At 46.8% G+C, this 26,238-nt stretch overlaps 1 protein-coding gene across 1 annotated transcript in view; it reads left to right on the top strand.

Annotated features, from left to right (window-relative positions):
• The window catches only part of Prkn (parkin RBR E3 ubiquitin protein ligase), a 1,140,959-nt gene extending 1,119,685 nt beyond the window's left edge, over positions 1–21,274 (top strand). Inside the window, exons 11-12 of the mRNA XM_051164341.1 lie at positions 14,219–14,336; positions 21,064–21,274. Coding sequence (XP_051020298.1) covers positions 14,219–14,336; positions 21,064–21,176 — 231 coding nt within the window. The 3' untranslated portion in view covers positions 21,177–21,274. The remainder of the gene's footprint in view (positions 1–14,218; positions 14,337–21,063) is intronic.
• The last annotated feature ends 4,964 nt before the right edge of the window (positions 21,275–26,238 follow it).

Genomic DNA, 26,238 nt, shown 5'->3' with positions numbered 1-26,238 from the left:
CTGGGTGGCCTTGGGGCCCTTGTCATCCCAGTGTCCAGCACTGCATAGGGTCAAGGTGAGAAAGTTACACTTTTCCCTTGGCCTGGCATTCATTCTCGGGCCTTGTTCACCAGGTGTAATTTTTTTTTTTCCTTTCATAGAAAATAGTTTTGCTTTCAATACGTCATATTCTAATTATGGCTTCCCCTCCCCCAACTCCTCCCGGCTCCTTCACGCCCCTCCTTCTATCCAGATCTGTACCCTTTCTGTCTCTTAGAAATCAGACAGGCATCTAAGGAATGACAATAAAAATAAGATAAAAACAAACAAATTGGAATAGTACAAAACAACCAAACAAGAAAAAGAGTAAATGAGAAAGCCTAAGAAACATATGTAGACACGGAAACACACACATTTGCACACATAGGAACTCCATAAAAATCTAAAGGCATTTTTTGGTTTTTTGGTTGTTTTTGTTTTTGTTTTAATGCCCTGTCTTAACATTGTGAGACAGAGAACCTCCAAAGCTGTGCCTGAGTTCCTTTTCTGTTAGCAGAGGACGGCCTCTCCTTAAGAGTGGTTTGTTTCCCCAGTGAGATTTCTCACTTCTCAGCGGCTCTCGGATTGGGATAGCTTCCGGGTTAGGCGTGAGAGCACGTGTTCATTTCTTTTAGCTCCAGGACTCAGTCTGGGACAGACCAGTGCAGACCCTGTGCAAGCTGCCTCAGTCACTGAGGTCATATGTGCACCGGCCTTGTTGGGTCTAGAAAGCCTTGGTTCATCGGTGTCCCCCATCCCTTCTGACTCTCACGTTCATTCTGCTTCCCTTGTGTAGTTCTCTGAGCTAAGGGGAGGGGTGTGATAGAGACATCCCATTTAGGCCTGAGTGTTCCAAGGTCTCTCACTGTCTGCACAATGTCTGGCTGGGGTCTCTCTGTTGGTTCCCATCTGCTGCAGGAGGGAGCTTCTTCTCTGACAATGGATGAGCAAGGCACGGGTCTACTACCCTGGCCTGAGAGCTCCCAGGAAGTCCCTGATGTGATTTTAATATGCCCGTATGCCCCAGTCTCACCTCACCTGTGGCTTTGGTACACGTTCCACCAATAATTGGAAGAACGGCCCTTGTCATCATCACCAAAAGTGCTATTCTAAATCGGGTTGTGAAGTATGTTTCTGGAAACTTCCTCAGCCAGAAACTCTGTAGTCCCATCACCCCGATTATTTTTTAATGATTTATTTCTTTATTTTATGTATATGAGTACACTATCTTCATGCACACCAGAAGAAGGCATCAGATCACATTATAGATGGTTGTGAGCCACCATGTGGTTGCTGGGAATTCAACTCAGGACCTCCGGAAGTGCTCTTAACCACTGAGCTATCTCCACAGCCTGCCTCAATTATTCTTTAATCCCAAATTTAACATGTTCAGATTCTTCCAAAACAATAACAGCTATTTGTGACAATAGCAAGGTTTATACTGTGAGCCCTGTGGCACCATAATTGTTCAGCTAGGTCCCTGAAGGATGCTGTTCCACTTTTCACCAGCAGAGGACGGGCTGCTCAAGGCAGCTATCTGCAGCCTGAGCAGCTGCTTGACTTTTTACACTGGGGAGGGCTGTGCAGAGACAAGTGTGACAAGTGAGTGTCACCAGGTGTTTATATTACAGTGAGGAAGGTGGAACTTAAAAGCTGTCATTCACCTGAAGAGAACCGACCTGGGGTATGCTAAGTATCTCTTCAGCAGCGCCTGGCTTTGACCCTTTTTAGAAAACACATTTTATTTTCTCTTTGAACATTAAAAGATCCTTGTCCAATTTATTTTCTAACTTGAAATTACAAATAAAATTTCTAAAAAAGGGAAGAGAGCCCTTGAGTGGGTATTCTCTACTTCTGGTAGCTGACCCACACATTAACAGTGTCCCCTAGCCATTATTTGAGCTGGAAAAGTCACAGATTTTCTTTCAAAAGCTTTGGTTGGGGGCAGGAGGGGGATTTTGATTTACCTGTATTTTCAAGAGACAGGCTTTCTCTGTGTAGCCTTGGCTGTCCTGGACTTGCTTTGTAGACCAGGCTGCCCTTGAACTCACGGAGATCTGCCTATCTCTGCCTCCCGAGTATAACAGTATAAACATGGAATTAAGGGCACATAGATAAAAAGATTTACTTTTATTCTTAAGAGGCCTTAAAGACCCATCAAGGCTCCAAAAGTCTTCACCATCATTGCAAATTCTCAGTCTTGATATCCCTGTCTCTATATGCCAGAAATGAGGGCGCCAACGCCCACAGTGCCACTGACCGAGACATACAAACACAGTCTGTAGGCGGGGCACACTGGCTCCTCGCTCAGCTCTGTGTCCCTCGTGTTCTCTCAGCAGTCGTCACAGGGCCCATGGTGCCATTATCATAGTTCTGTGGATGAGAGGAGCCCCAGGCCAGGTCGTCTGCCCAAGGTCTTTAGCAGAGCGTGGTCTTGGCCTTGAAAGCCATGCATCACACTCCCAAAGGCCTTCTCCTCAGATGGGTCACAGGCAGATCCCTGGGCTGCAAACAAAAGCATCCGTCCCTTTTGGAATCATAGGTTGCCTGGCATGCTGACACTCGGTTTTGCTGAGGCACTTTAACACTCTGCCTTTTCCTATACATATATAGATATATAGGCACATGTAAAGAAATATTTGTATAGGAAGAGGCATATACAGAAAGATTTATATGTGGGAGGGATATATTTATATACCTTAGAAGAAATTGGGATTTTTTTTTCAGGTATAAATATGTAGAAAAAGGCATTTCTCCCATTTTAGTTCATCTCCACTGTGCATACACGCGCACACACACACACACACTCACACACACACACACACACACACACACACACACACACACACACGGATGCGCTTGTGTGCTTCCTTGCTACGGTTGGTGAGCCACAAGTAGACCTAGCATTCTATCTAATTATCTGTCTCGTCATGCTGCCCTCTGTGTATTCTGTGTGACTCTGTGGTGGTGCTGAGTCACCTGACTGTCTCCCACTAGCAACGTAATACACGTTCTTGCTTTGCAGCTTGATGGTTGGAGCTGTACTGAGGTGGGGGGTGGGGGGCATTTACCCAACTCACAGTGTTAGTCCCCAGGCCCCAAATGAGACGTGCTCCTGAAGAGGAACAGTGACACCCACCCCCACGCCTCTTGCCCCTCACAACCCAAAGGGCACTGTTTGAGGATTCTGCTTTCTGTACCCTCCTGCAGGCCAGATGAATCCAAACCACTAGGATGTGAGCACAGGCACCTACATTATCCAAAAGCTCCCAGCCTCTGACTGAAACCACTCCAGAAGGGTTTTAACATCGGAAGTAAGACAGCAGTTCAGGATGCAAAGCAGAGATGGATCCACCTCGGGTGGGAATTTCCCCAGGCATGCTAGCATGCAAGTGAAAACTTTCCCCCAAAGTCATCCCAACCAGCAGCAGAGATGTAGTCCCAAACTCTCTGTGGCTCCTATTCGACCAGGGTGGAAAGAACCCAAATGGCTGTAACATGGGAGAGTCTGGGAGCATCCGCCAGGACCCTCTGGGAGACTTTTGCTGAACAGAAAGGTAGGGGCGTGGTAGATGCAGCAGAGCGATGGAGGGCAGTGATAAGAAGGGGAAAGGCGTTGGCTCTGGCACTGTAGGTCTGTGCCTGTCCTGGGAAAGAGCCAGCTGAGGGCAAGTGGTGCAAACACATGCCATTGTTCTAGTCCCAGGAAGGAGGGCAGATGGGGCCCAGGGGCCAGACTAAGTACCAGAGCCTTCCATAGCTGTGATCCCAGAGAAGCTACACACCCTTTAAAAACCAGTAGGAGTATCTACTTTGTTTGATAAGCCAAACTCTTCAAAATATAGTCTGTCTTAGTCAACAGGGTTGCTATGACAAAGTGACAGAGACTGCACGGCTTATAAACAACACAGGTTTTCCCCTCTCAGTTCTAGGGACTGCAGATCTGGACTCCAGCAGGCCTGGGGTCTAGTGAGGACCCTCTGTCAGGTTGCAGACCACTGATTTGTTGCTGTTCTCACATAATAGAAAGTAAGCAAGAGAGCTACCTGGGCACCCCCTCCCTCTATGAGGGGGTGGATCTCACTCATGGGGGCTACCTCAAAGGCCCCACCTAACACCATCCGACTGGGGTTTCCCCACTAAGAGACAGCGTCTGTTGTCGATGCAAACGCATAGGAATTTATTGAGCCAACGTGACGGGGTCTGTCCAGATCTTTCAAGCTGCCGACCCCGAGAAGCAGAGACATGGGCCTTTTATAGGTTTTAGACAAAGAAATGAGTTTTACAGTATGTGATTGGTTGGCATTTGGGCAGAAAAGCTGCAAGGAGGGAGTTACAAGTCTTGGCATTTCGTGGTTGGATAATGGGTGGAGGGGCAAGTTGACCTATGGAGAAGATTGGTTGAAGCAGTCACAGGGGGCATTTAGGAACTTTTTTAGTTGGCGAGGAGTAGTGGAAATTTTAAACACAGCTGGTTGTCCTTGAGTCCAGCTGGACACTGAGCACAAACTGAGACCTTGAGTTAAGTTGGACTCTTTAAGGTTTTTTCTGTCCCTGCCACACACACACAGTGATCTGATATCTGTCTGTCCTTGGTTCAAGCTGGACCCTCTAGAAATTTACATGCTTTGGCCTTAATGGGGGTCCTTAAGGGAGGACTGGGTAGGCCAACTTTTACATTTTCCCAGACTTTGGCCTTAATGGGGGTCCTTAAGGGGGCTCATTCCTTCATCCCAAGGGTCCTTCCCATCCCTCTGAGCCAACTGACAAACCCAATAGCTCCCTTTACACTAGCATGTAAATGACCACACAGGCATAGTCTGTTAGCTCTGTCAGGTGTTGAACTTGCATCACGCTAACGTGAAGAAGTCGGCCTGGGGAGACGGCGGGTCCCCTTGCAAGGAAATCTTCAAGAGTACCTGCTAGGTCCTACGTATCTTAGGATCAGAAATTGGTATTTTGACAGAAAAAAAAAAAGTTTTTACTCCTCACTCCCCACCCTGAAATACCAAAGCACATGAAGCCTGCACAAGTGCACTTACCCTGAGCCACGGACTCCAGCACCAATCAGCGCGGCCCTTGTTCCTCCACACTGACTGTCTAAGTCAGTCAGGATGGGTGTAGACTAGAGTGTGGAGAAGCCTGAGCGGCTTACCACACACAAATGCACACACATGTACTCTCATCTGTAAGTGACTCAGGGAAACGCTTGTGGTGTATGCGTTTGGTTTTTAATCAACATGCAAAGCAGTGGGTGTCGTTATAGTATTTTCAAGCACAGTCTGGTGTTTTGTTTTTTTGTTTTTTGTTTTTTGTTTTGTTTTGTTTTGGTCTTTCGGCTCCCTTTGCTCCCCCATCCTTCCTGTCCTGCCCTGCTCTCTTTCATCGCCAGTAGCTCCCTTTGCGCTTTCATGTCACCTGTTCTCCCGCCCTCCCTGCTCCTCCCACCTCTCTTCCACCGTCCACACCCACACCCTTAGCAACTCTGCTATCTCCTGGGGAGTTCTCTGATTGGCCTGGGCTGTTTGGAAACCTGTGCACCTCTTGTGTTTAAACGTCTTTCTGTGGGTTTGGGAAATCCTGGCACTATTGAATTGAATACATTGTCTGTGTCTTTTGACGTTACCTCAGATCTTTTGCCTATGTTCTGGAGTCTTTGCTTTGGTCTCTGGAATATAGCCTATGTTTCTCAGATGTTTCAGTCTTGTTCATTTTTCCTTATTTATGTATAAGTGTGTTAGCATCTTGACTTTGTCCTCAGCTCTGATTTTTTTCCTCCTGTGTGGACTTGTCTGTTGAGGGGACATTGTTGTATTGGTTATTTGATGGGTTACTTCCCCCTGTGTGGTCTTGTGTGTTGAGGATGTGTTGTTGTATTGTTTATTTGATGGATTACTTCTTTTATTTCCAGAATTGTCTCAATCTCCTTTCTGAATTTTTCTTCAGCTATGCTGGCTAGTTTTAGCTTAACTAAACACAAGCTAGAGTTATTTAAGAAGAGGAAATGACAACTGAGAAAATGCCTCCATAAAACTGGAGTGTAGGCCAGTCCATGAGAGTATTGATTAATGATTGATGTAGGTGTCTTCAACCTTGGTTCTATAAGTAATCAGGTTGAGAAAGCTATGGGGAGCAAGCCAGTAAACAGCATCCCTCCATGGCCTCTGCATCAGCTCCTCTCTCCAAGTTCCTGTCCCGTTTAAGTCCTCTTTGTGGTTTTGTGTTTTGTTGGTGGTGGTTTGGTTTTTTGAGACAAGGTTTATCTGTGTAGCCTTGGCTGTCCTGGAACTCACTCTGTAGACCAGGCTGACCTAAAATCCAGAGATCCACCAGCCTCTGCCTCATGAGTGCTGGGATTAAAAGCATGCACCACCACTGCCTGGCTCTGTTTGACTCCTGTGAGTTGTCCTCTCGCCTTTATACATGTTCTGTGGCATGCATACATGTGCTGTAGCACGCACACACATGTGTATGCATTACCCCCATGCATACTGGGAGCTGTGAGGCTGTGGGTAGGTCATGATGGGTGTGGTTGTTGTCTCAGTTGTGTATCTTGATTGTGTTCCATGCATCCATTGTGGTGACTATGTCCCTCCTCCAGTTTTAAATGCCCCTCCCCTTCCTCCTAATTCTTAATTTGTTGTTTTCATGTGAGTCCTCTGAAAATTTCTTCACTAGTAATTCTGTCTCCTGCTACTTTTTAAAACAATATTTATTTATTTATGTATACAGTGTTTTGCCTACATGTACACTTGCACACCAGAAGAGGGCACTAGATCTCTGTATAGATGGTTGTGAGCCACCATGTGGTTGCTGAGAATTGAACACAGAACCTTTGGAAGAGCAGACAGTAGTCTTAACCAGTAAGCCATCTCTCCACTCCCTACTTTTAAGAGAGTGTGCCATGGTTTCTGGGGTCCTCTCTGAAGAGCCACCATCAGTCCTACAGTTGAGTGGCAGGAGGCAACTCTGTGAATTCCACTTGTGCCCCCAGGAAGGTTCAGACACTGGTTTTGGGGTAGAGACCATTGGTGTGTGTGTGTGTGTGTGTGTGTGTGTGTGTGTGTGTGTGTGTGTGTGTTTATCTTAGAGCTAAGGGTATCAATATTTATGATGTGATATAGAAGCCCAGCATAGTGGCTCACACCTTTTTTTTCTTGGTTTTTCAAGACAGGGTTTCTCTGTGTAGCCCTGACTGTCCTAGACTCACTTTGTAGACCAGGCTGACCTCAAACTCACAGCGATCCTCATGCCTCTGCCTCCCAAGTGCTGGGATTAAAGGTGTGTGCCACCACGCCCGGCTGGTGTCTCATACTTTTAATCCCAGCACTCGGGAAGCAGAGGCAAGCATATTTCTGAATTCAAAGGCAACCTGGTCTACAAAGCAAGTTCCAGGACAGCCAGGGTTACACAGAGAAAGAAAAACACAAAACAAAACAACAACAAAAATGTGAAATGTTCAGTGTTAGCATATAAGCAGCTTCACAAACCTGCCCCCCAGGCTGCCTAGCAACCTATGACATCATCACAGGCCGCTCACCACCAGGCGTGTGCCCCTGTCCAGGATATGGAAAGGCAAACCCCCCCCCCCCCAGATCTTATGCCCGTGTGCTGTGTAGCACATGCTTCATATTTAACCGTCAGTGTGTAATGTCCAAAATTAACCCGAAAACCCCACTTGCCCAAGGACCAGGTAACTTCCTGGGAAGAGAGAAAATACGGTAGCCTGTGGGTTTGTCCTTCTAAGCGTCTGCGTAGTGTGTCTCAAGCTGGGCTTCCAGGGAGTCATCTTAAGCAAAGTCCATCTCGGTTATTAGTAAAGCTTGCTTCAAATTGGTTCAAATGGCGGAAGTGGTTTCTCTCCTATGAATCTCAAGACTAACACACACAGTGCACGCAGAATGCTGGCCCGGCTGGACACAGCTCCCTGTCACATGCCGCAGCAACCCGAGGAGTTCTTTTCTGAGAACCTGTGGCCAGGTGAGGGCAGGGTCCTTCACTTCACCGCAGAAAAGAGTTTCAGGGTGAGCCAGTGCTGCCAGGGTTGGGCTTTAGTAGAAGGAAGGTTTCACATAGACTTCCGCGCTGGGGTTAGGCAGACAGCAATAGGAGAGCACGCACCCGGGAGCACAGGCTTCTGGCTCCATCTACTGAGGAGCATTATATTTCGTCTACAGTGGCTTCTGAAGTTACACCTCTGAGGGTTGCTAGTGAGCCTTTCTTTTTCATTAAGTAAGACCGCGGGGCGGTTCCAGACTGGCTTGCATTACAGCCCACGAAGTAAAAATCCCAGGTCACTTGGGGTGCCTGGACGGTTAGATGTTTTGCCTGTAAACAGAGCCTTGTTTGTGAGATTCCCAGAAAAAAAATCCGGCAAAAGAGTAAGGCCCGTCCTTGTGGGGTCATGCAGGCTCGGCCTCAGGCATGACTCACTATTATTTATGAAATAAGAAAGAAATAGCTTGCTCATTAGAAAATACCTCTGCATAAAAGGAATGTCGTCATCTCAGCCATGTTCCTTGTTCTGCTAGTGTCTAGCCTCAGTGATGGGAAGCTTCACACTCCCCTCCCGCCCCTGCTGGTCCCCCTCTCCCACCCCCCAGTTTTCTCCACCTTTCCTTCTGCTTTGGAATAAGATGGGGGAGGGGGTAGAAAGAAGAAGCGCCCGCTGAGTAAAAGAGAAAACACTGAAGTTGGAAAGACAACAGAGTGAAGGTTGCTGTGGAAACAAAGTAAGGAAGATGTTGGTAGTTTAACAGAAGAAGTAAGAGAGTCAGTCCTGAGACCGAGATTAAAGCCCAGACATTTAACAAAAGCAGTACAGGAGTGTAAGGAAGAAAAGATAATATAGGGAAAAAACCCTAAGTAACTATGGTGCTACCCTCAGTCAGCACTTCTTCCTCAGGAAGGTGTCCTCCTCTCTTGGACTGTCCTTTGTGTCAGTCTCACAGGTGCTAGGGAGGGCTTCAGAGCTCAGCATCTCAGCTGGTTATGGGTGTCTCTCCAGGTAGAAGGATTTTTGAACCCAGACTACTCTCTGCCAGAATCTACCCAGCCTCTCCCAGCAAGTTACAGTCTTGCCCTGGTGAATTGGGTGCTGGACTTTCCAGAGCCAGGGCCTTCTATGTTAGGTTCTGAGTGGTACCGAGCACCCTGGCAATGGTGGGAATTTTTCTCCAGCAGACTGTCTCAGGTCCAGGTTTTCTGGCCACACTTTGGCTACACACTCTCACACCTACCCTACTTGAATCTACTCTATATCTTTGCTTTTCAGTAGCAGCCGCTGCTCTTGGGAGTGGTAGTCCACCGTTACCTCTGACTAGCAGGGGAGCTGTGGCCTCTGCCCTGGTGGCAGCAGCAGTGAGCCCCTGGCTCTATTAGAAGTCCCATGGTATACAGCAAAGGCAGATGGCATTTCAAGGAGTTGTCAGGAGCCGATTGGCCTTATCCTCTGTCTGCCTGTCAGTGCATCCACTCACTCATATACAGCTTTTAGTCAGTCATCTTATCTGTGACTTTAAAAACTTATTTTTACATTTTCCTATTTTATTTTGTGCGTGTAATTATTTTGTCTGAACATATGTGTGCATTGTGTGCATGCCTGGTACTAAGGAGGCCAAAAGAGGGCGCTGTGTCCTCTAGAACTGGAATTGTAGATGGCTGTGGAGTACCATGCAGGGAATCGAACCCGGATCCTCCGGTCCTGTAAACCACTGGGCCATTTCTCTAGCCCCTGAGTCTGTACAATGTATCTAGTAGGAGAAAAGTTAGACAGATGGTATCGGCACGGCAATATGGACAGTGCTAACTCCTGGTGGGAAACTGAAGGCAAGTCTTGTCTTGTTTTTTCATGCTTGCATTTCTCAGACTTTGTATAATTCATATGTGTATTTTGAGGTGAAAATTTTTGGAATGTTTTAAAATGTCAATCACAGTCTTGCAGCAACATCAGAAATAAGAAGTTAAGAATTTTAGTTCATTACAATTTTGACTTTGTACATTTATAAGACTATTTGATATTTTAACCTGTTCAGTGTGACCATATATATATATATATATATATATATATATATATATATATATATATATATATATATATATATAATTTATTATTAAACATAAAACAGCTCCTTCTCTAAAGGGAATCATGAAATTTGTTCTGGGTCAAATATAAGTGGTCAAGGCCAGGAATGACAGCCCTGGGTGCCCTCAATGACTTGCACTTCTATGGAAAAGGTTACATGTACATTTCTAGTCATAGAACAAGAGTTCATCATAGTGGTACATGCCTGTGGTCCCAGCACATCATAGTGGTACATGCCTGTGGTCCCAGCACGTGTGAGGTAGAGGCAGGAGGATCAGGAGTACATGGTGTTTTGTCTGCATGTATGTCTGTGTGAGGGTACCAGATCTCAGAGTTATGACAGTTGTGAGCTACCATGTAGGTGCTGGGAATCGAACCCGGGTCCTCTGGAAGAGCAGTCAGTGCTCTTAGCTGCTGAGCCACCTCTCCAGCCCCCTTCAAGTGCTGTCTTACAACGTGCTTAGCTCTGGGCTTGGTAGAAGTCAATAGTCTGCTAAGAATACATTCCAAAGGTTCTACCACGTTGCAGAGTTCAAAAATACAAGGGAAAGAGCACAGACTTAATTGAAATTACAACTAAATGAATTTGTTCATTACTGCTAGCAGGAGCACAGGCAGAGGTGAAGGCTTGCTGTGCAGAAGAAGCAAGAGGGAGGTGGGCACCACAATTATCTTGTTTTTGTGGAATGCTCAGTGTCACCCCCCTCAGCTAATGAGGGGCTGGCCCTCTCACTCCTGTTGCATAGTGACAAGTGGGCTTACAAAAGCCAGAACATGCAGTTAATTACCTCTCAGTAGTTTTTACAATCCTGGGGAAGTGGCCAGGAGTTGGAGTTGCCAGAAACTTAACTTTTAGGAATTTAGAAGGGGTGCATGGCACAAAAAAAGGAGTTTTCTTTAGCCAACAGTTAAATTAATCATAAAGCTGGGTTGGATGCAGAGGGCGGTAATAAATGGCTATTGGGGGCTGACAGCAGCCCAAGATCATTTTGGCTCTGAATCTGTGGTATTCTGTCTCTTTAGAATCAAGAAGTGCTGGTTGGCCAGTCAGTCGGTATAATCTTTACCATCAGTGTGGCTTCGTCAGAGAACTGAAATTCTTATCTCTATAGCCAATCACACAAATTATGAAACCATATATAGCTTACTTCTTACACCATAATATATAGACACACATGTACATCCACCCACTTTGGAAAACATAGGTGCATGCTATCTCCTGGGGGCCCCAGACCCCTCCAAAAATGCATATTAAAGTAAAAATGTGTGTCTGGGTACCAGATCTTGAAACAATCTTCATCAACCAGAGTTTTGTCACTGGGGTCCTATCTATCTATCTATCTATCTATCTATCTGGTATGCTGGAGCTAAAGGACGCTTTCTGTGACCTACAGTTCAGTAATAAGCCCGCTGCGCTTTGCTGTAACAAAGTGCTCACAAATCCCAGAAGCCCCTTTGCCCCACCAGAGGTTGGTCTTACAGCATGATAAAATTAACAGAACTGCGTCTGACCCCAGTGACCAGCCCTTGGCACATCTCCCCTTGGGGCTGACTACCGCCATCATAGGTGCATCCCTGTGCTTATCTGTCCCATGGTGCCCTGTTCTAGATGGCTGTCACTTACTCAGCTAAACTGACTGAGTTCCTGCTGCTACCCCAGCACCAAGCCAAGGGCTTGAACTATGAGGATGACTCAAACATGACCTTGGTCTAGAAGAATTCACTTTCTGCTGGAAAAACAGAAATATAAATATCAAGGTCCCAACAAAAGCTGAAGAATGCTTAAAAAAAATTAAAATAAAATAAAAAAGCTGAAGAGTGCTAAAGCTTAGACCGAAATGGTAGTCTCCTTCTTAGTACTTCTTTGAAAGAGAGTGGAAAGTTTAATAACTAAAGGGTTAAAATATGAAGATGAAACGAAAGTGAGATTTATCCTTGTTGTTAGATTCTGCTCCTTAGACTTTGGGTCTTATTTTATTTTATTTTTTAAAGATTTATTTGTTATGTATACAATGTTCTGCCTGTCTGCCAGAAGAGGGCACCAGATCTCATTGTAGATGGTTGAGAGCCACCATGTGGTTCCTGGGCATTGAACTCGGGACCTCTGGAAGAACAAACAGTGCTCTTAGCCTCAGCCATCTCTCTTACCCCTGACTTCAGGTTTTAATAGGGACCCAACTGTACTGTGAAAATCAGGAGTAGGGGAATGCAAAGCCACGGCTTCTGAGCATAGGTGGCCCAGTGCCTCCTGCTTCACTTCTGTTGACAGTCTCCAGCAGGACTGGCTGTCAAGCTCAGTATGTCGGTCCAGAAACTTGCTAGAGAGTGTCTGCGCGTGCAGCTGGCAGCCTTCGGGTCTCCAAGGCTTTTGCATTTAGTTCGTATCAGTGTTACTAAGTAGCCCTGGAAATATCTTCTTAAAATCATTATTACAAGTTAATAAAATGACTCGCATGGTTGTGAAGCAAAGGATAAATGAATTAGTAAATAAATAAATGCTATGGTGGTCAAGGTGGGGGGCTGTGTTCGGGTTAACATTTTGAAACACAGCTCCAGGACACAGCGATCTTATACTAAATCTGAAAATGACCAGCTGTTCCTCGGCACAGGTCAGGCAGGACTTGGAGTGAGCAGGAAGTGTCCTGGGGTCTGGATGACAGGACTTGGAGTGAGCAGGAAGTGTCCTGGGGTCTGGATGACAGGACTTGGAGTGAGCAGGAAGTGTCCTGGGGTCTGGATGACAGGCAGGTGCAGAATGGAGCACCTGCCTGCACTGGGTCTTTTGGATTGCCTTCTCCAGATGAGGATATCTTAGTTGGTTTTCAACGGGATTAGGTCTTCAACACACGAATTCTTGGAGGTGGCAAAGGCAGCCAGGCCATAACAGGCAGTTAAAAGTCAAGGATGGACTTTTATACAAACTCTGGTGCCCCATTTTTGACCGCATCCCCTTGATGAGGAGGCCTGGTGACACTCAGAGGAAGGATAACAGGTCATCGAGAAGAGACTTGATACCCTATGAGCATATACAGGGGGAGGAGGTCCCCCTCAGTCACAGTCATAGGGGAGGGGAGTAGGGGGGAAGCGGGAGGGAGGGAGGAATGGGAGGATGCAAGGGATGGGCTAACAATTGAGATGTAATATGAATAAATTAATAAAATATTTTAAAATTTTTTTAATTAAAAAAAAAAGAGTCAAGGATGACCTAGTCCTTGGTGACATGAATGTGCCAGTAAAGGCATCATGGCTCACCATATTATAGATCCTGAAGGGATTGAAATTATCAGCCAACAGCATGCTCATCGTAAGGACTTTAAGAAGGGGACCCCCAACACTCAGCACCCTATGTTTTATTTTCATCTGAGAGGACTCACAGAGAGGGTGAGGAGCCCAGGCCAAAGTCCATTATCTGGGTGGATTTGAACCCAGGAAGCTGCTCGCAGAGCCCACAGTCCTACTATCTGCCACCAGCGAGCCCTGAAGTCTGCTTCTCTCTGTCTTCACCTTTCTCTCTCTCTCTCTCTCTCTCTCTCTCTCTCTCTCTCTCTCTCTCTCTCTCTCTCTCTCTCTCTCTCTCCTGTGCCTTCTGGGGTCGCACCAGAGGCCCCCAAGAGTGTAAGCAGAGGAAGATGCACAAGGGAGTTGAAAAGTGAAGAATTGTACAGTCTCAAAATACTCTACCACTTGCATAACAGTGTCTGGCCACCGTCAGCGCCTCCAAGCCTCAGGAACTAAAACTGACATGTTCACACTCAACAAAGGGCGTATCGGGAGGCACGTGGGGGTGTTTATCACTTGCCTGCATATTAATCGCTTGCTACATAGCATTTATTGCAATCACATAAAATCCTGAGAACAGAGAACTCTATGCTGTAAAATTGAGCAATCTTTTCTAAACAATCTTTCTTAGCTTATAAGTATATACCAGGTGCCAAGAACACAGTGCCCACACATGTCCAATGGCTGTCTGGCACTTGTCAAACAAGTTAATATTTAAGCTTGCCCGAAGGCACATCCATCTTTGAGAGGCATGTACACTAGCACTTCAAGGAATGCAGACCTCAGCCCCAATAATAAAGACTCAAATTGGAGCTTCTTTTGTCTCTGTCAACCCAGGCCTACAGGGTGGATGAAAGAGCCGCCAAGCAAGCTCGTTGGGAAGAGGCATCCAAGGAAACCATAAAGAAAACCACTAAGCCTTGTCCTCGCTGCAACGTGCCAGTTGAAAAAAATGGTGAGTGTGAGCTGAGACAGGAGCCAGGCTTGCTGGGGCTCTCCTGCATGGTGGCCTCAGGTGGCAGGCAGTCGGGACTTCATGGGAGTAGGGGTGAGGGGTGGGACTGAGGGAGGGGGTGCACAGCTTGAGGCTGGCTAGGCAGAGTGTGAGTGTCTGTTCTTCAGCATGAAATCCCTCAACCTCCTAAACCCAAACTCCACTAAAACTGACCTGGTTTCTCTACAGAAATTTGGGGTGCTCTCTCACTAGCGTATGCTGCCAGGCGGGAGGCAGTGGCAACTTCCAGGGTGCTTTCTGTGGGATGAAATTCCACCCTTAGACTGGAAGCTGAGGTGGTAAATGAAACTTTCAGGCAAGATGGTGGCCGGAGTGGGTGGCATCGAGTGCCCCAGGGCTCAGTCCAGTGCCAGTGCAGAGAGATGACACAGGCGATACACTAGCCGCCCTTCTTATAAATGACATTAGACACTAGACATCTGCCGAGTCATCCACTGTTATGACAACAATAAAGTTAATGTCCCCACAAAGTGTCTTCCAGACTGAAGGACAAGGGGGCACTGCCATGTCAACTTTATTTGTCCGGTGACACTGTCTGCATGTCCCCTCATGGAGTATAATAACAAAAATAGCTATTTTATGTCATGCACTGACTAAAAGCTTATCCTGAGTTCTCTTTAAGGACAGAGCGTTTACTCCTTAGGCTGCCTGAGAGGGTGCCATAAGGGGCAACATTCCAACCTTGCATCCACATGGTAGAGAATTTCAGAATTTCTCTGGTAAAGAAGCAAGGCTAGATTTATTTAAAAAACCTTTCCCCAAAAGTTTGGCCATGAACACTCTCCACTTGCCCCACATGCACACACGCCCCATCATTCTTGCTAATATCACTTGAAGGTTGGAACTCACTTTGTTTCTTGTGTCCCTGCCACTGGGGAGGCAAAGCCTTCAGTGACACTGGTGCCAGGTTCCTCTGTTCAAATGCCAACATTACCAGGCTTTGCAAAGGGACTTTTTCTTCTACCTCCCAGCAAATCTTCTGTGACTTTTAAGAATTTAAAACAACTATTTGGACATGTCTCAGAATGAAATGAAATGAGGGCCGGCCAAGTTTTCCTAGAATGTTCCATTTTGCAGTCAACAGACTTGAAAACATGCACATTGGTATTCGAATGGTTCCTCTTAAGCCTGTCATCCTGCCAAGCCTGTCCCTTCCTGACTGGTGCGGTCACATTCACTGCCCTCAGCAGTGCTGGAGCCAATGGACACCCTAGAGAGCTTAGATTCAAAGATATGCCCCTCCCACCTCCTCCACTCAGGGGCCAAAGGCCTTGGCTTTGCAAGAGACTGAGAATCAGCTCAGCTCTAACCTGATCCATCTCTGCTTGCCATGTCCTTAAAGTGTATCTTGGAGCCCCCTCGAGTGTATAGGAGAATTGCCAAGTACACTTTTGAAACTACAGACTCCTGGGCCTCTACCCAGACCCAACTCCCTATATATTTTAAGCCCATGTCAAGGTCTCCCAGAAGACTCCAGGGTACGGTTGCAAGGCCCGGGTATTGGTAAGCATCCTTAGAGGCACGCTGCCATGTGCAGCACTTTTCCCCTAGTCCACATAAAAACATGTTATACAGAGGACATCTGAGTGGAGCAACCAGGCCCCAGCATCATTTAGGGCATTGCCTTCCCTGCAGTGGGGACCGAAGTGAGCGTCAGACCCTGAGAGCCACTGCCAGGGCAAAACACAGCTCCTCCTCCAAGGGGAACAACAGAGAATTTATCCTGAACCAAAGTTGAGTGATCATGACGTGGAACACAGGTTCAAGTTGCCCAGAGTGACACTTCCCACTGTGAAGACCACACAAACTTTTCGAGGCGTTGAATGACAGCAGCAACAATAAAATTCAGACGTCTACGCATTTACCAGGTTGATTGACAGGTCTGTCGCACTGCTGGATATGACAGAACAGGGAGAACTCTGCGACAGTCCCCAGGTGCTGTCCGAGGACAGCTTTAGCTTGATGGTTGCTAAGCTCACCAGTACATTCCGTCCTGAAAGTTTTGCCTCACAGACATGAAGCTGTTAGGTCAGATGCAGAAACTGATGATAAGTGACCATTAAGGGGCTGAAGGCAGCCCACAGCCATTCTGGCTCTCACTCTGTAGCGTTCTACCACCCCACATGCACCATTCATGAAGGAAAAGTCAATAACCCTGCAGGATCTGTACCACAGAGGGAGCCTTTTCAGGGAACAGCAGTCCGTACCACTGAGGCTAGCATTCTGGTGCCCCTGGAGGCTCCATGTCGCTCACCCCGAGAATCAGTGCCTTTCTTCGCATCTCTTGCAGGCACACTCCGGACTTCTGTCCCGTCATCTTCTCCTTCACTGTTGTCACTGTGTGGTTTTGACTTCGGGAGGGTTCTGGGAGTTGGATTGCTTCCATTCTGCTGCCCGTATCTGTTTGGCTCCAGGGGGGTTTCCTGTGTGGATGGCACTGCTGTTTGGGGACTGGAGTTGAAGTTGGGCTCTGATCTGCCAGGGTTCCAACCTTCCTTCAGCCATTGCTGCCTGTGTTTCTAGCATTGGGCACCTCTAAACCTATTGTTTATCTCCAAACATCTATCCCACCCTCTGGGCCACAGGGGCCATCAGTTTGCCCTGCACACAGCTAGGGTAAACACTGAATGAGATGATGTCTGCAAGGAGTGCTTTCGAGTGGCCTTTCAGTCAATGTCACCGCAGTGTCATGCCTGCTCTGAGAAGACAGCGATCCTTAGTGAGTGGGTCCCACAGCTTTGTTAGGCAACCAGCCAGCATTTATGTGGCTGAGAGGAGAACAGATGAAGAAAGGAGGAGGGAGATGTGAGGCATAGCTCGGGATAAGAGGCTGGTCGGTGGGCACTGTGGCCTTCCCTTCATCCCTGGTGACCAGCCGTTCGCTGAGGGCTGTGTGCTATAAGGTCGTGTCGCCTGCTTTTTTTTTCTGCTTTTCCGAGAGCTGGCTGGCTGCAGAATGAAAGCTGATGACCCTATATCAGGCACTCGAGCCTCTTAAGAACAATCTTTATCAATACCAGCAAGAGGGTATGGACCCTTCCAGACTAGCAGGAGCAGGCTCAGCTCAGCCCAAGTCCCTAACTTTGAGCCAGAGGTCTCGTGGGAAAAGAAGAAGAACTCACTCCGTGAATCTCACTGCTTCTTTGCATGTTGGAATGCTCCTAGAAGGGCAGTGGTTGACATGTCGCTGCCAAGAGTGCAGGGGGGGGGGGCAGCGGGATTAAGAGACCCTACTTTGGTCCTGCCCACCACTCCCAGACTGAGATCACATGACAAGGGAAAGAGATATAAAAAGGTGCAAATGGCATGGTCAGAGGAAAGCATTAAGTGTCTACTAATGGACAGGGCCCAGCTGCTTACTGTACAGCTAAATAGGACAAGACCCTTTCTCTAGAATCCCAGACAAATGTGGATTTGACCCAGGCAAGAAGGAAGTGGAAGGCTACTCGTGCAAAGACGGGGTGGGGCGGGGTACGAACACCACCCCTGGGCTGTGCTGGAAGCCCCTTGCTTACTAGAACTCCTAGCCAACATGGGAGACAGAGGACTTAAACTCGATTCGCTAAGGTCAGATCTGTTGAGACACAGGCCACACCACAGGCATGGAGATGGAGTTGAGGAGCCAAGTGACTCACCCATACAGGCAGTTTCCAGCAGGGTCATTTCTTAGAAATGCTGTAATGGGCTATAAATGATGCCTGCTGAGCGTTAGCCTCTGACCCAAAACACTGCAAAGAACCCAAAGTGCCCTCAAGCTCATCGCTGTAGCACATTATACCAAATGTAGCCTCCAGGGTCAAGAAACTGTGCGGTCCAGTCCCTAGCTCACACCGGTTCCACATTCAACAAAGTGGTTCTTCCTACAGGGAGATGGAGCCATTTCTGTTTTCTTTGTGTGTATGTGTGAGCATAAGTGCACATGTATGCAGGAGCACACGTGTATCCATGCACATGTGAACAAAGGCCGGAGGCCAACCTTGAGTATTGCTCCGGATGCTATCTTCTATTTATTTATTTATTTATTTATTCATTCATTCATTCATTCATAAGGTTCAGTGTCTTAGGCCAGCAGGCTAGCCCAGCATGTAAAGATGTAAAGGCACTTGCCACCAAGCCCGGTGACCTGAGTTTGGCCTCGGACCTACATGGTTGAAGGAGAGAACCGACTTCCCCAAGTTTTCCTCTGACCTCCACTCAGACACACCCATACACATCCAATGCACATTTGGTTTTGGTTTTGTTTGTTTTTTAAGACGGGGTTTCTCTGTGTTGCCTTGGCTGTCCTGGACTCACTTTGTAGACTAGGCTGGCCTCGAACTCAAAGAGATCCTCCTGCCTCTACCTCCCAAGTGCTGGGATTACTGGAATGTGCCTCTGTGCCCGGCTTATTATGCATTTTTTAAAATTATCTCCTTGTGTGCTTTCCTTATATTTGAGTTCTTCCACTGAGGAGGTATACTGCAGAGTGCTCGCCATGCCTCATGGCAGCTGCCTCAGCCATCACATACTCCCCAAAGTAGTAACAACAACAACAAAGTGTCCTAATTTAAACCAGTTACACAGTAGCCTAGCTCCATTATCAAACGGTACATGTTGAACATAGTTGTACACCTTCCAATTTCCCTCATTTTTAGTGTCCTCTTAGTTAGCATACAAATGAGTGGGCTTCCTCTGACATTTCTTTATCTGTATGGATGTTTCACCTGTGAGTATGTCCATGTACCATACCCATGCCTGCACGTATGTCCGTGTACCATCCACATGCCTGGTGCCCCTGGAGGGTGTGGGGTCCTCTAGAATGAGAGCTACTAACAGTTGTGAACTGTCACATGTGTGGTAGGAACTGACCTCAGGACCTCTGGAAGAGTAGCCAGTGCTCCTAACCACTGAGCCATCTCTCCGGCCACTGATGCTTTTGTACACATATGTACTTTGTTCATACTTGCTCCTGTACTACTCTCCCCAACTCCTGCTTTTCCCCCTGGTCTCCACACCCATCCCCAGTATTTTTTTTTTGTGCCTTTATGCTCTATACATATATGTATCATTAAATGTAAGTTCGGCACATTGAATGTTAGGTTCACACATTGAAGCCAGGTCTTTAGGAGACAGAACCTAGTATTTTGCTCTTACCCCGCCCCCTCCCCCACATCGCCCTGTTTCCCTGCTCTGTCCTTGGGACCTCTGCTCCCACCACAACGTCCTCCTCTACCCTTTCTCCTTTTCTGTCACGGGTAGCACAGTAGACTAGCATGCTCACGTGAGGGCGTAACACGAACCAAGAGACCAGCAGGCAACAGGAGTTTCCAGCCTGTAGTCTAACGGGTCCACCATTGTACACCTTTGATGGGAACCCCGCTAGGTGGTGGGTGCTGTTGAGTTGGCTGTACTTCCAGAATCAAGGTCCCAAGGGCACCTCCACATTACAGGAGCCAACTGTGTGTTAACTGCCAGGGAGGAAGTAACACTCTCTTCCCACTTCCCTCCCCGCTCACCATAGCAGGCACTGCTTTCTGCAGATATAAGTTATAATGTGAGAGTTTCAGATGTGTAAGGGTGAAGAGGAAAGCAATTCTTACATAGAATAACTTAAGTCCATCAAATTTTCACATATTGCCAAATGTCCTATAAGATGTTTTAGAGAGACGCTATATAGTCACACTAGTCCCATGTATTATGTGTATCCTAACACACAGCTGTTAGTGTGTACTAAATGGCTCTGTCTTTGATTTCTAAGTTTTCGCCTTTATATTTCACACACCTATAATCTTTTATGATCCTTCAATTAAACAAAAGCCAAGTAGAAAATAGGGCCTTATTAATATGTTATCCCATGACACCACCATGCCTGCTTTATGCAGGGCTGAGGCTGGGACCCAGGGCTCCATGCATGCTAGGCAAGCACGCTACCAGCTGAGCTACAGCCCCAGCACGACATATCCCTTTCTTTCCTTAAATAAAATATCATTAAAGAACATATTCTCTATTAAAAATAACACACTGTCCCAAACTCCGGTTGGTAAATTTTGCTGAGCCAAGTAACACTGAATAAATATGAACCCAGGAGTATTATATACTAAAGTATTAAATTTTTAATATGTACTTTAAATCATGAATTTATATGGTTATTTTTTTAATGAAGAATCAGCAGTGTATAAAACATAAACCATTTGTGTCTAAACATATGAGGGGAAGAGGAGAAACTCAGATGTGTGAATGGGATTTGTTCTGAAGGCAAAGAACCCTCCTGCCACAATGACCGTATCTCATCTTTTCTTTTCTTTTCTTTTCTTTTCGGGGGGGGGGGAATGTTTTGAGACAGGATCTCTCTGTATAGCCTTAGCTGTCCTGGACTCACTTTGTAGACCAGGCTAGCCTGGAACTCACAGTAATCTGCCTGCCTCTGCCTCCGGAGTGCTGGGATTAAAGGCGTGCGCCACCACGCCCAGCTATCCCATTCTTTCTCTGGAGTGTCCCTACTCAGGAGCTGCCTCCTCTGCTGTCCCGTTGTTCACTCTGGCTCAGAGTCTGTCTGCTCTTGTTGCTCGGGATTGTTCACTACGAGGGCAATTTCTGGCCTGGCATGGCATGGCATGTTGGCATGGGAACTAGGGCTCTCCCGGTGTTTGTGATAAACCCACGGTACCTGTGTCCTTTGTCCCCACAGGAGGCTGTATGCACATGAAGTGTCCGCAGCCCCAGTGCAGGCTGGAGTGGTGCTGGAACTGCGGCTGTGAGTGGAACCGAACCTGCATGGGTGATCACTGGTTTGACGTGTAGAGGGATGTCACTGGGGCACTGCCACTGGCCACACATCCTCATGGGCAACGTGTTGACTGTGACCTTCGCAGGCCATTTCTTCTCAGTACATAAAGGCACATACATGTACACGCACAAGCACGGGCTGCAGATTATAGAAGCAGCCCCTAGGTCTTTTCCACAACACTCAAGGAAAACAGCAGCGCCTGCTGGACCCCAACAGGAGCCACTGTCAGCCTCCGGCTCACGCAAGTATCAGAGCTGGGATGAGAGTGCAGCCTGTTGTTTTGGGTCATCACATGAGCAGAGCCTGTCCACCTTCACTTTCCTTCCTCCCTTTTCACTAAATCCATGGATTCTGTGGGAAGTGCTTCCCAGGGCAGTTGCTACGCTCCGGATAAGTCAGATCACCGTGGATTCTCAGAAGCACGCTTGAGATCTGAGGAATGCTGTTCTTATGCACCAATCATCTATTCCCAGAGGGCCCTCAGCAATAGTCAGAAATATTTGTTTATCCCCCAAATCCTATCTTTATAAATGGTGCTGATAAGATTACAACTTATTATTATTATTATTATATTGCAATCAGCTTATCAGCCAGGTGAGAAACTAGGAAAGCTAATCTGAATGCCGACTGTTTAAATTACAGGGAGGGCATGGAAGCTGAACCTACTTCCATTGGTTTAATTATCTGCAGCTTTAGAAAGAAATGATTTTTCCCCCTGAAAATATTACACAGCCTGTAATTTGGTTTGAAGCATTCCCATTTCAGCCTGGAAGTTTAGCTCATGCATTTGGCTTCACTGTAAATTTAATGGAGAAAGTGCCTATAAAGGGGATGTTTTTAGAAACAATCCCATGATGCTATTCCAAGCTAACAACAGGGTCAGGAAACAGAATATTTATAGAAGGAGCATCTATAGATGATTCAAATGAAAACAGGCCTGACCCCTCCACCAGAAGGGACACCTCTGCACATCTGTTCCCTCCTCCGTTGTTAAGTCCCAGAGAGCCCCGTGCACCCAGTGGTCCTACAGGCAGAAACCTTTGCACAGGACAGTAAGCGCACAGTAGAATATTCTTCAGCTTAATATACATCACATCTGAATGTTAACTTTTCAAGATTTTCTTTTCTTTTTCCTGCTTTTGTTTGTTTTGCTTTTGTTTTCCGGTGCTACCAGACATGTGTCCTGAAGCCAAAAATCATATAGAAATTGGTATTGGTATCTTGTAGTGTGAGAAATGACCAGCAGGCTTAAATCCATGCTTGCAACCCAGTGGCCCAAATCTCCACCTCAGCCAGGTCCTGAATGTGTGTCATATGCTAAGTCAAAGCGACAAAGCCACCTGTCCTGCAGTACTCAGGGCTTTTATGTCACCCATCACTCTGTCTTTCACAAGGTTGCTCTTCCCACTGCCTCCTTCCACACCTGTGTGCTAGAATACTTTTGGGAAGCCAGGACAATGTTTGCTGCTCTGTCTTGTTTACTGGGACTCCTTGAAGCTCTGTGGCTCTCCAGTATGGTCTTTTTTCTTTCAGTTAATTGCCTATGTTTTCTTCAGAATAGAATAGTGGTTCTTAAAATAAAAATTAAAAAAAAAGATCCACAGTGTGTGACCATGAATCACAGGCTGAGCTCTGTGAGCACAAATAGTGAGAATGCAAATCAAACCTTTGCAAAGCAATCTTCCTTTTTCTGTGAAATGCATAAGAAAAATCTGAAGACTGTGTCTGTGGTGTCAATAAAAGATCTGAAAGAGTGCTTGAGCCTATCTTGGGAATGCATTTTTGACAAATGTTGGAGATGCGGGAGAGAAGACAGATTACATTTCTCTGTTACCTCTTACACTGCCTGGAAGCATCACCCACTGGGAAAAGTAACCCCTTTTCTCTCCATGATTATCTGTGAGGATTCTGCTTTTTAAATTATCACAATTTTAAAGACCTCACTCTGAAATGTAACGGTTACTTTCTTGCCTTGCTCACAGACTTGCCCAAGTAAGTGTTTACAAGAGAAACCAGGCTGGAGAGATGGTTCAGAGGTTACAAGTACTTGCTGCTTTTGCAGGAGACCTGAGTTCAGCTCCCTGCACTCACAGAGTGTCTCACAACTACCTGTAACCCCAGTGCCAGGGCATCCTATGCCCTCTTCTGATTTCCACTGCATCCTTCAGACACATGATGCACATACATGCACACACACACACACACATACACACGAGAGAGAGAGAGAGAGAGAGAGAGAGAGAGAGAGAGAGAGAGAGAGATTTTGAAGAGATACAGGAAGAAGCTTGGGTCCAGGAAGGAAGTTGGCCCAATCCAGTAATGTGGTTGCCACAAGACTGTGAGGACCAGAGTTCAGTCCTCCAGAACCCAGGTAAAAAGGCAGGACACAGCAACACCCACCTGTAATCCTGTCACTGGCAGGCAGAGACAGGAGGGTCCTTGGGCCTCACTGGCCGGTCTCACTGACTTGATGAGCTCCAAGTTCAGGGTCTCAAAAACAACATCACAACAACAACAAACTTAGAGAACAATAGAAAAAGTGAGGGCTGGCTTCCGGCTTCCCCGTGCATGAGCATCTACGTATCACACATATCTAAAATAAAGTTTCAAGACTGTGTCGTGCTGGCTTCAAGCCACTCTGTGTGTTTATTGGGTACGTCCCTCCTTGCTGTGATGACATACTTGACAAAAGTAACTTCCGGAAGAAAGAGTTTATTTTGGCTCATAGTTTGAGAGTGTGTGTGATGGTTAGTGTTGACCGTCAGCCACATGGGACTTGGCATCACCTAGGCTTGTCCCTGTGTGGAGGCGGGCAGGGGGGGGGGGTGCTGGAGGGGGCAGTTCTAGATCCGGTTAAAGTGAGAAGACTCACCTAACTGTGGGTGGCGCATTCCATGGCTGGAGAAAGTGTCGTCTCTCATTGCCTCCTGACTGCTGACACAATGAGATCAACTGCCTCAGGTTCCTCATCCCAAACCTTGCACCTTGATGGATGCAAACTCAAACTGTGAGCCAGAATAGGGAGCCCCATTTGTTTAAGTTGCTTTGTCTCTGTATTTTGTCACAATATTAAGAAAAGTAACCAGCACAAAGCTAGGTCTCCTCACATCTGGGCAGATGAGCAGCAGGAAGTGTTCATGTCCTTCTTTACGACTAATCTCCAGTTTCTGGGATGGTCTTGCCCACAGTCAGGGAGAGTCTTTTTGCCTTAGTTACACATTTTGGATACACCCTCACAGACACACCCTAAGGTGCAACTCCCTTGTGATAAGGAATCCAATCAAGTTGAGAATGGAGATGACTCTCAGCCAGGACTGTGGACCCTGTGCGTTCGTGGGAACAGTGGCTGTGCCTGGCTCATCTCAGTGTGTCTTTCTGGAGCAACCCGAAAAGACCATCTCTGGATAATCTTGTATATCTGCCAGGCCAGAAGCATGCTGAGGACCCCACTGGAGCCAGAATCCAGAGAGAATCCTGAGAAAATGGAAAGGGGAGACCCATTGCCCACCCAGAGCATCCACAGAGCCGAGGCTGCAAAGAAATCGTGTGCGCGTGTGAGCTCTGGGTTTCAGAGCTCGAGCCCTGACTCCGCCGCCCACATGAGAGTGAGCTCTGGAGACAAAGCCGGCATCTCTCTCCTTGGACTGTGGTCCTGACTCATTGAAGGAGTTCCCATCAAGCTATCCACAGTTGGTCACTACTGCTATTGCATGAACAAGTCAGTGGAGGCTACAGAAAACCCGCACAAAGCCATGGAGTGAATATACAGTAATTTATGGTAATTCCAACCACCAGGTGTGCACATGTTATAGATGCACAATTCCATGTGAGTGGCAGGTGGTGGCATGTGGTGATTTTGAATGTCTTGGACTGCCTTCTTCATACCTCCAGAAATTTCTCCATAAAGGTAAGTTGCTACCTGTATGTGTGTGTTGTGTGTGCCGCTGGTATTTATGGTATGGGCTAAGGAATTCAGAATAGCAGTGAAAATAATTGAGCATGAGTAATAAACACACATGCAAAATATGGGGGAAACCAACTACCCTTATGCCCCCCATACCCTATATCATTTATGACAGAGTAGAGAAAAAATATAGAGAGTTAAATTGTATTCAGAGTAAATACATGTGTAATTATGTGTATATATATTTAAACACTATGTGTGTGTGTATGTGTGTGTGTGAATGTGTGTGTGTGTGCGCGTGTGTGTGTGTGTGTGTGTGTGTGTGTATGTATAGACTGGCTTACAGGCCTTGATTCAGCTAGTCCAATAATGACTGTTTGCAAACACAAGAATCCAGTAGTAGTTCAGTCCATGAGTCTGCATGTCTCAGCTGTCTTCAGTAGGTATTAGAACCCTGAAGAAGTAGGCTCTGATGCCAGTGAAGGAATGGACTTGCCAGTGAGGGGCAAGCAGGCAGTGTTCCCTTCTTCCTTGTCCTTTATATAGGCTGCCAGCAGAAGGTGTGGTCCAGATTAAAGGTGGATCTTTCCACCTTAAAGATCTAGAGTGGAAGTGGATCTTCACATTCCAAATGATTTAGTTAAGAAAAATCCTTCATTGGTGTACCCAGCCATTTGGGTTTTAGTTAATTCAGGGTGTAGTCAAGTTGACAACCAAGAACAGCCATCGCACAGCATAACACTGAAGCTTCTTTGGGTGAACACCTGTGACAAACTGTTGGGGCACCTGGATGACCAGGCAAGGTCAGCAAGGAGTGTGTATGGCAGGGACTCCTGGACCACACGGATCAGTAGCACTGTCCCAAAAGATGTGCCATGCTCCCATCCCATTCTCAGCTGTTAGGCTAACAAAATCAGTTGTCGCTTTACGAGGGCGTAACTGGAAGCCAGAAGACTGACTCACATAGACCCAGCTCCTAAGAGAGCTAGCTGTAACAGCTGCAATGTCTGCACTCGCAGCTCGCCTCCCGGTCCCCATGCATGCTTTTCTGACTGCCTGGAATCCTTTCTTTACGAGATCCTCAGGCTCTGCCTTGCCTGGCCCACCTTGAACTCTCTCTTCCTCGGTCTTTCACAAAAGTGTTGGCTAACACTCTGGCCCTGCGTCTACTT

This window comes from Acomys russatus, chromosome 21 (genome assembly GCF_903995435.1).
Source record: "Acomys russatus chromosome 21, mAcoRus1.1, whole genome shotgun sequence".
Taxonomy (NCBI): domain Eukaryota; kingdom Metazoa; phylum Chordata; class Mammalia; order Rodentia; family Muridae; genus Acomys; species Acomys russatus.
Note: the sequence above shows the minus strand (reverse complement) of the source record. Positions and strands in the feature narration are given on the sequence as shown.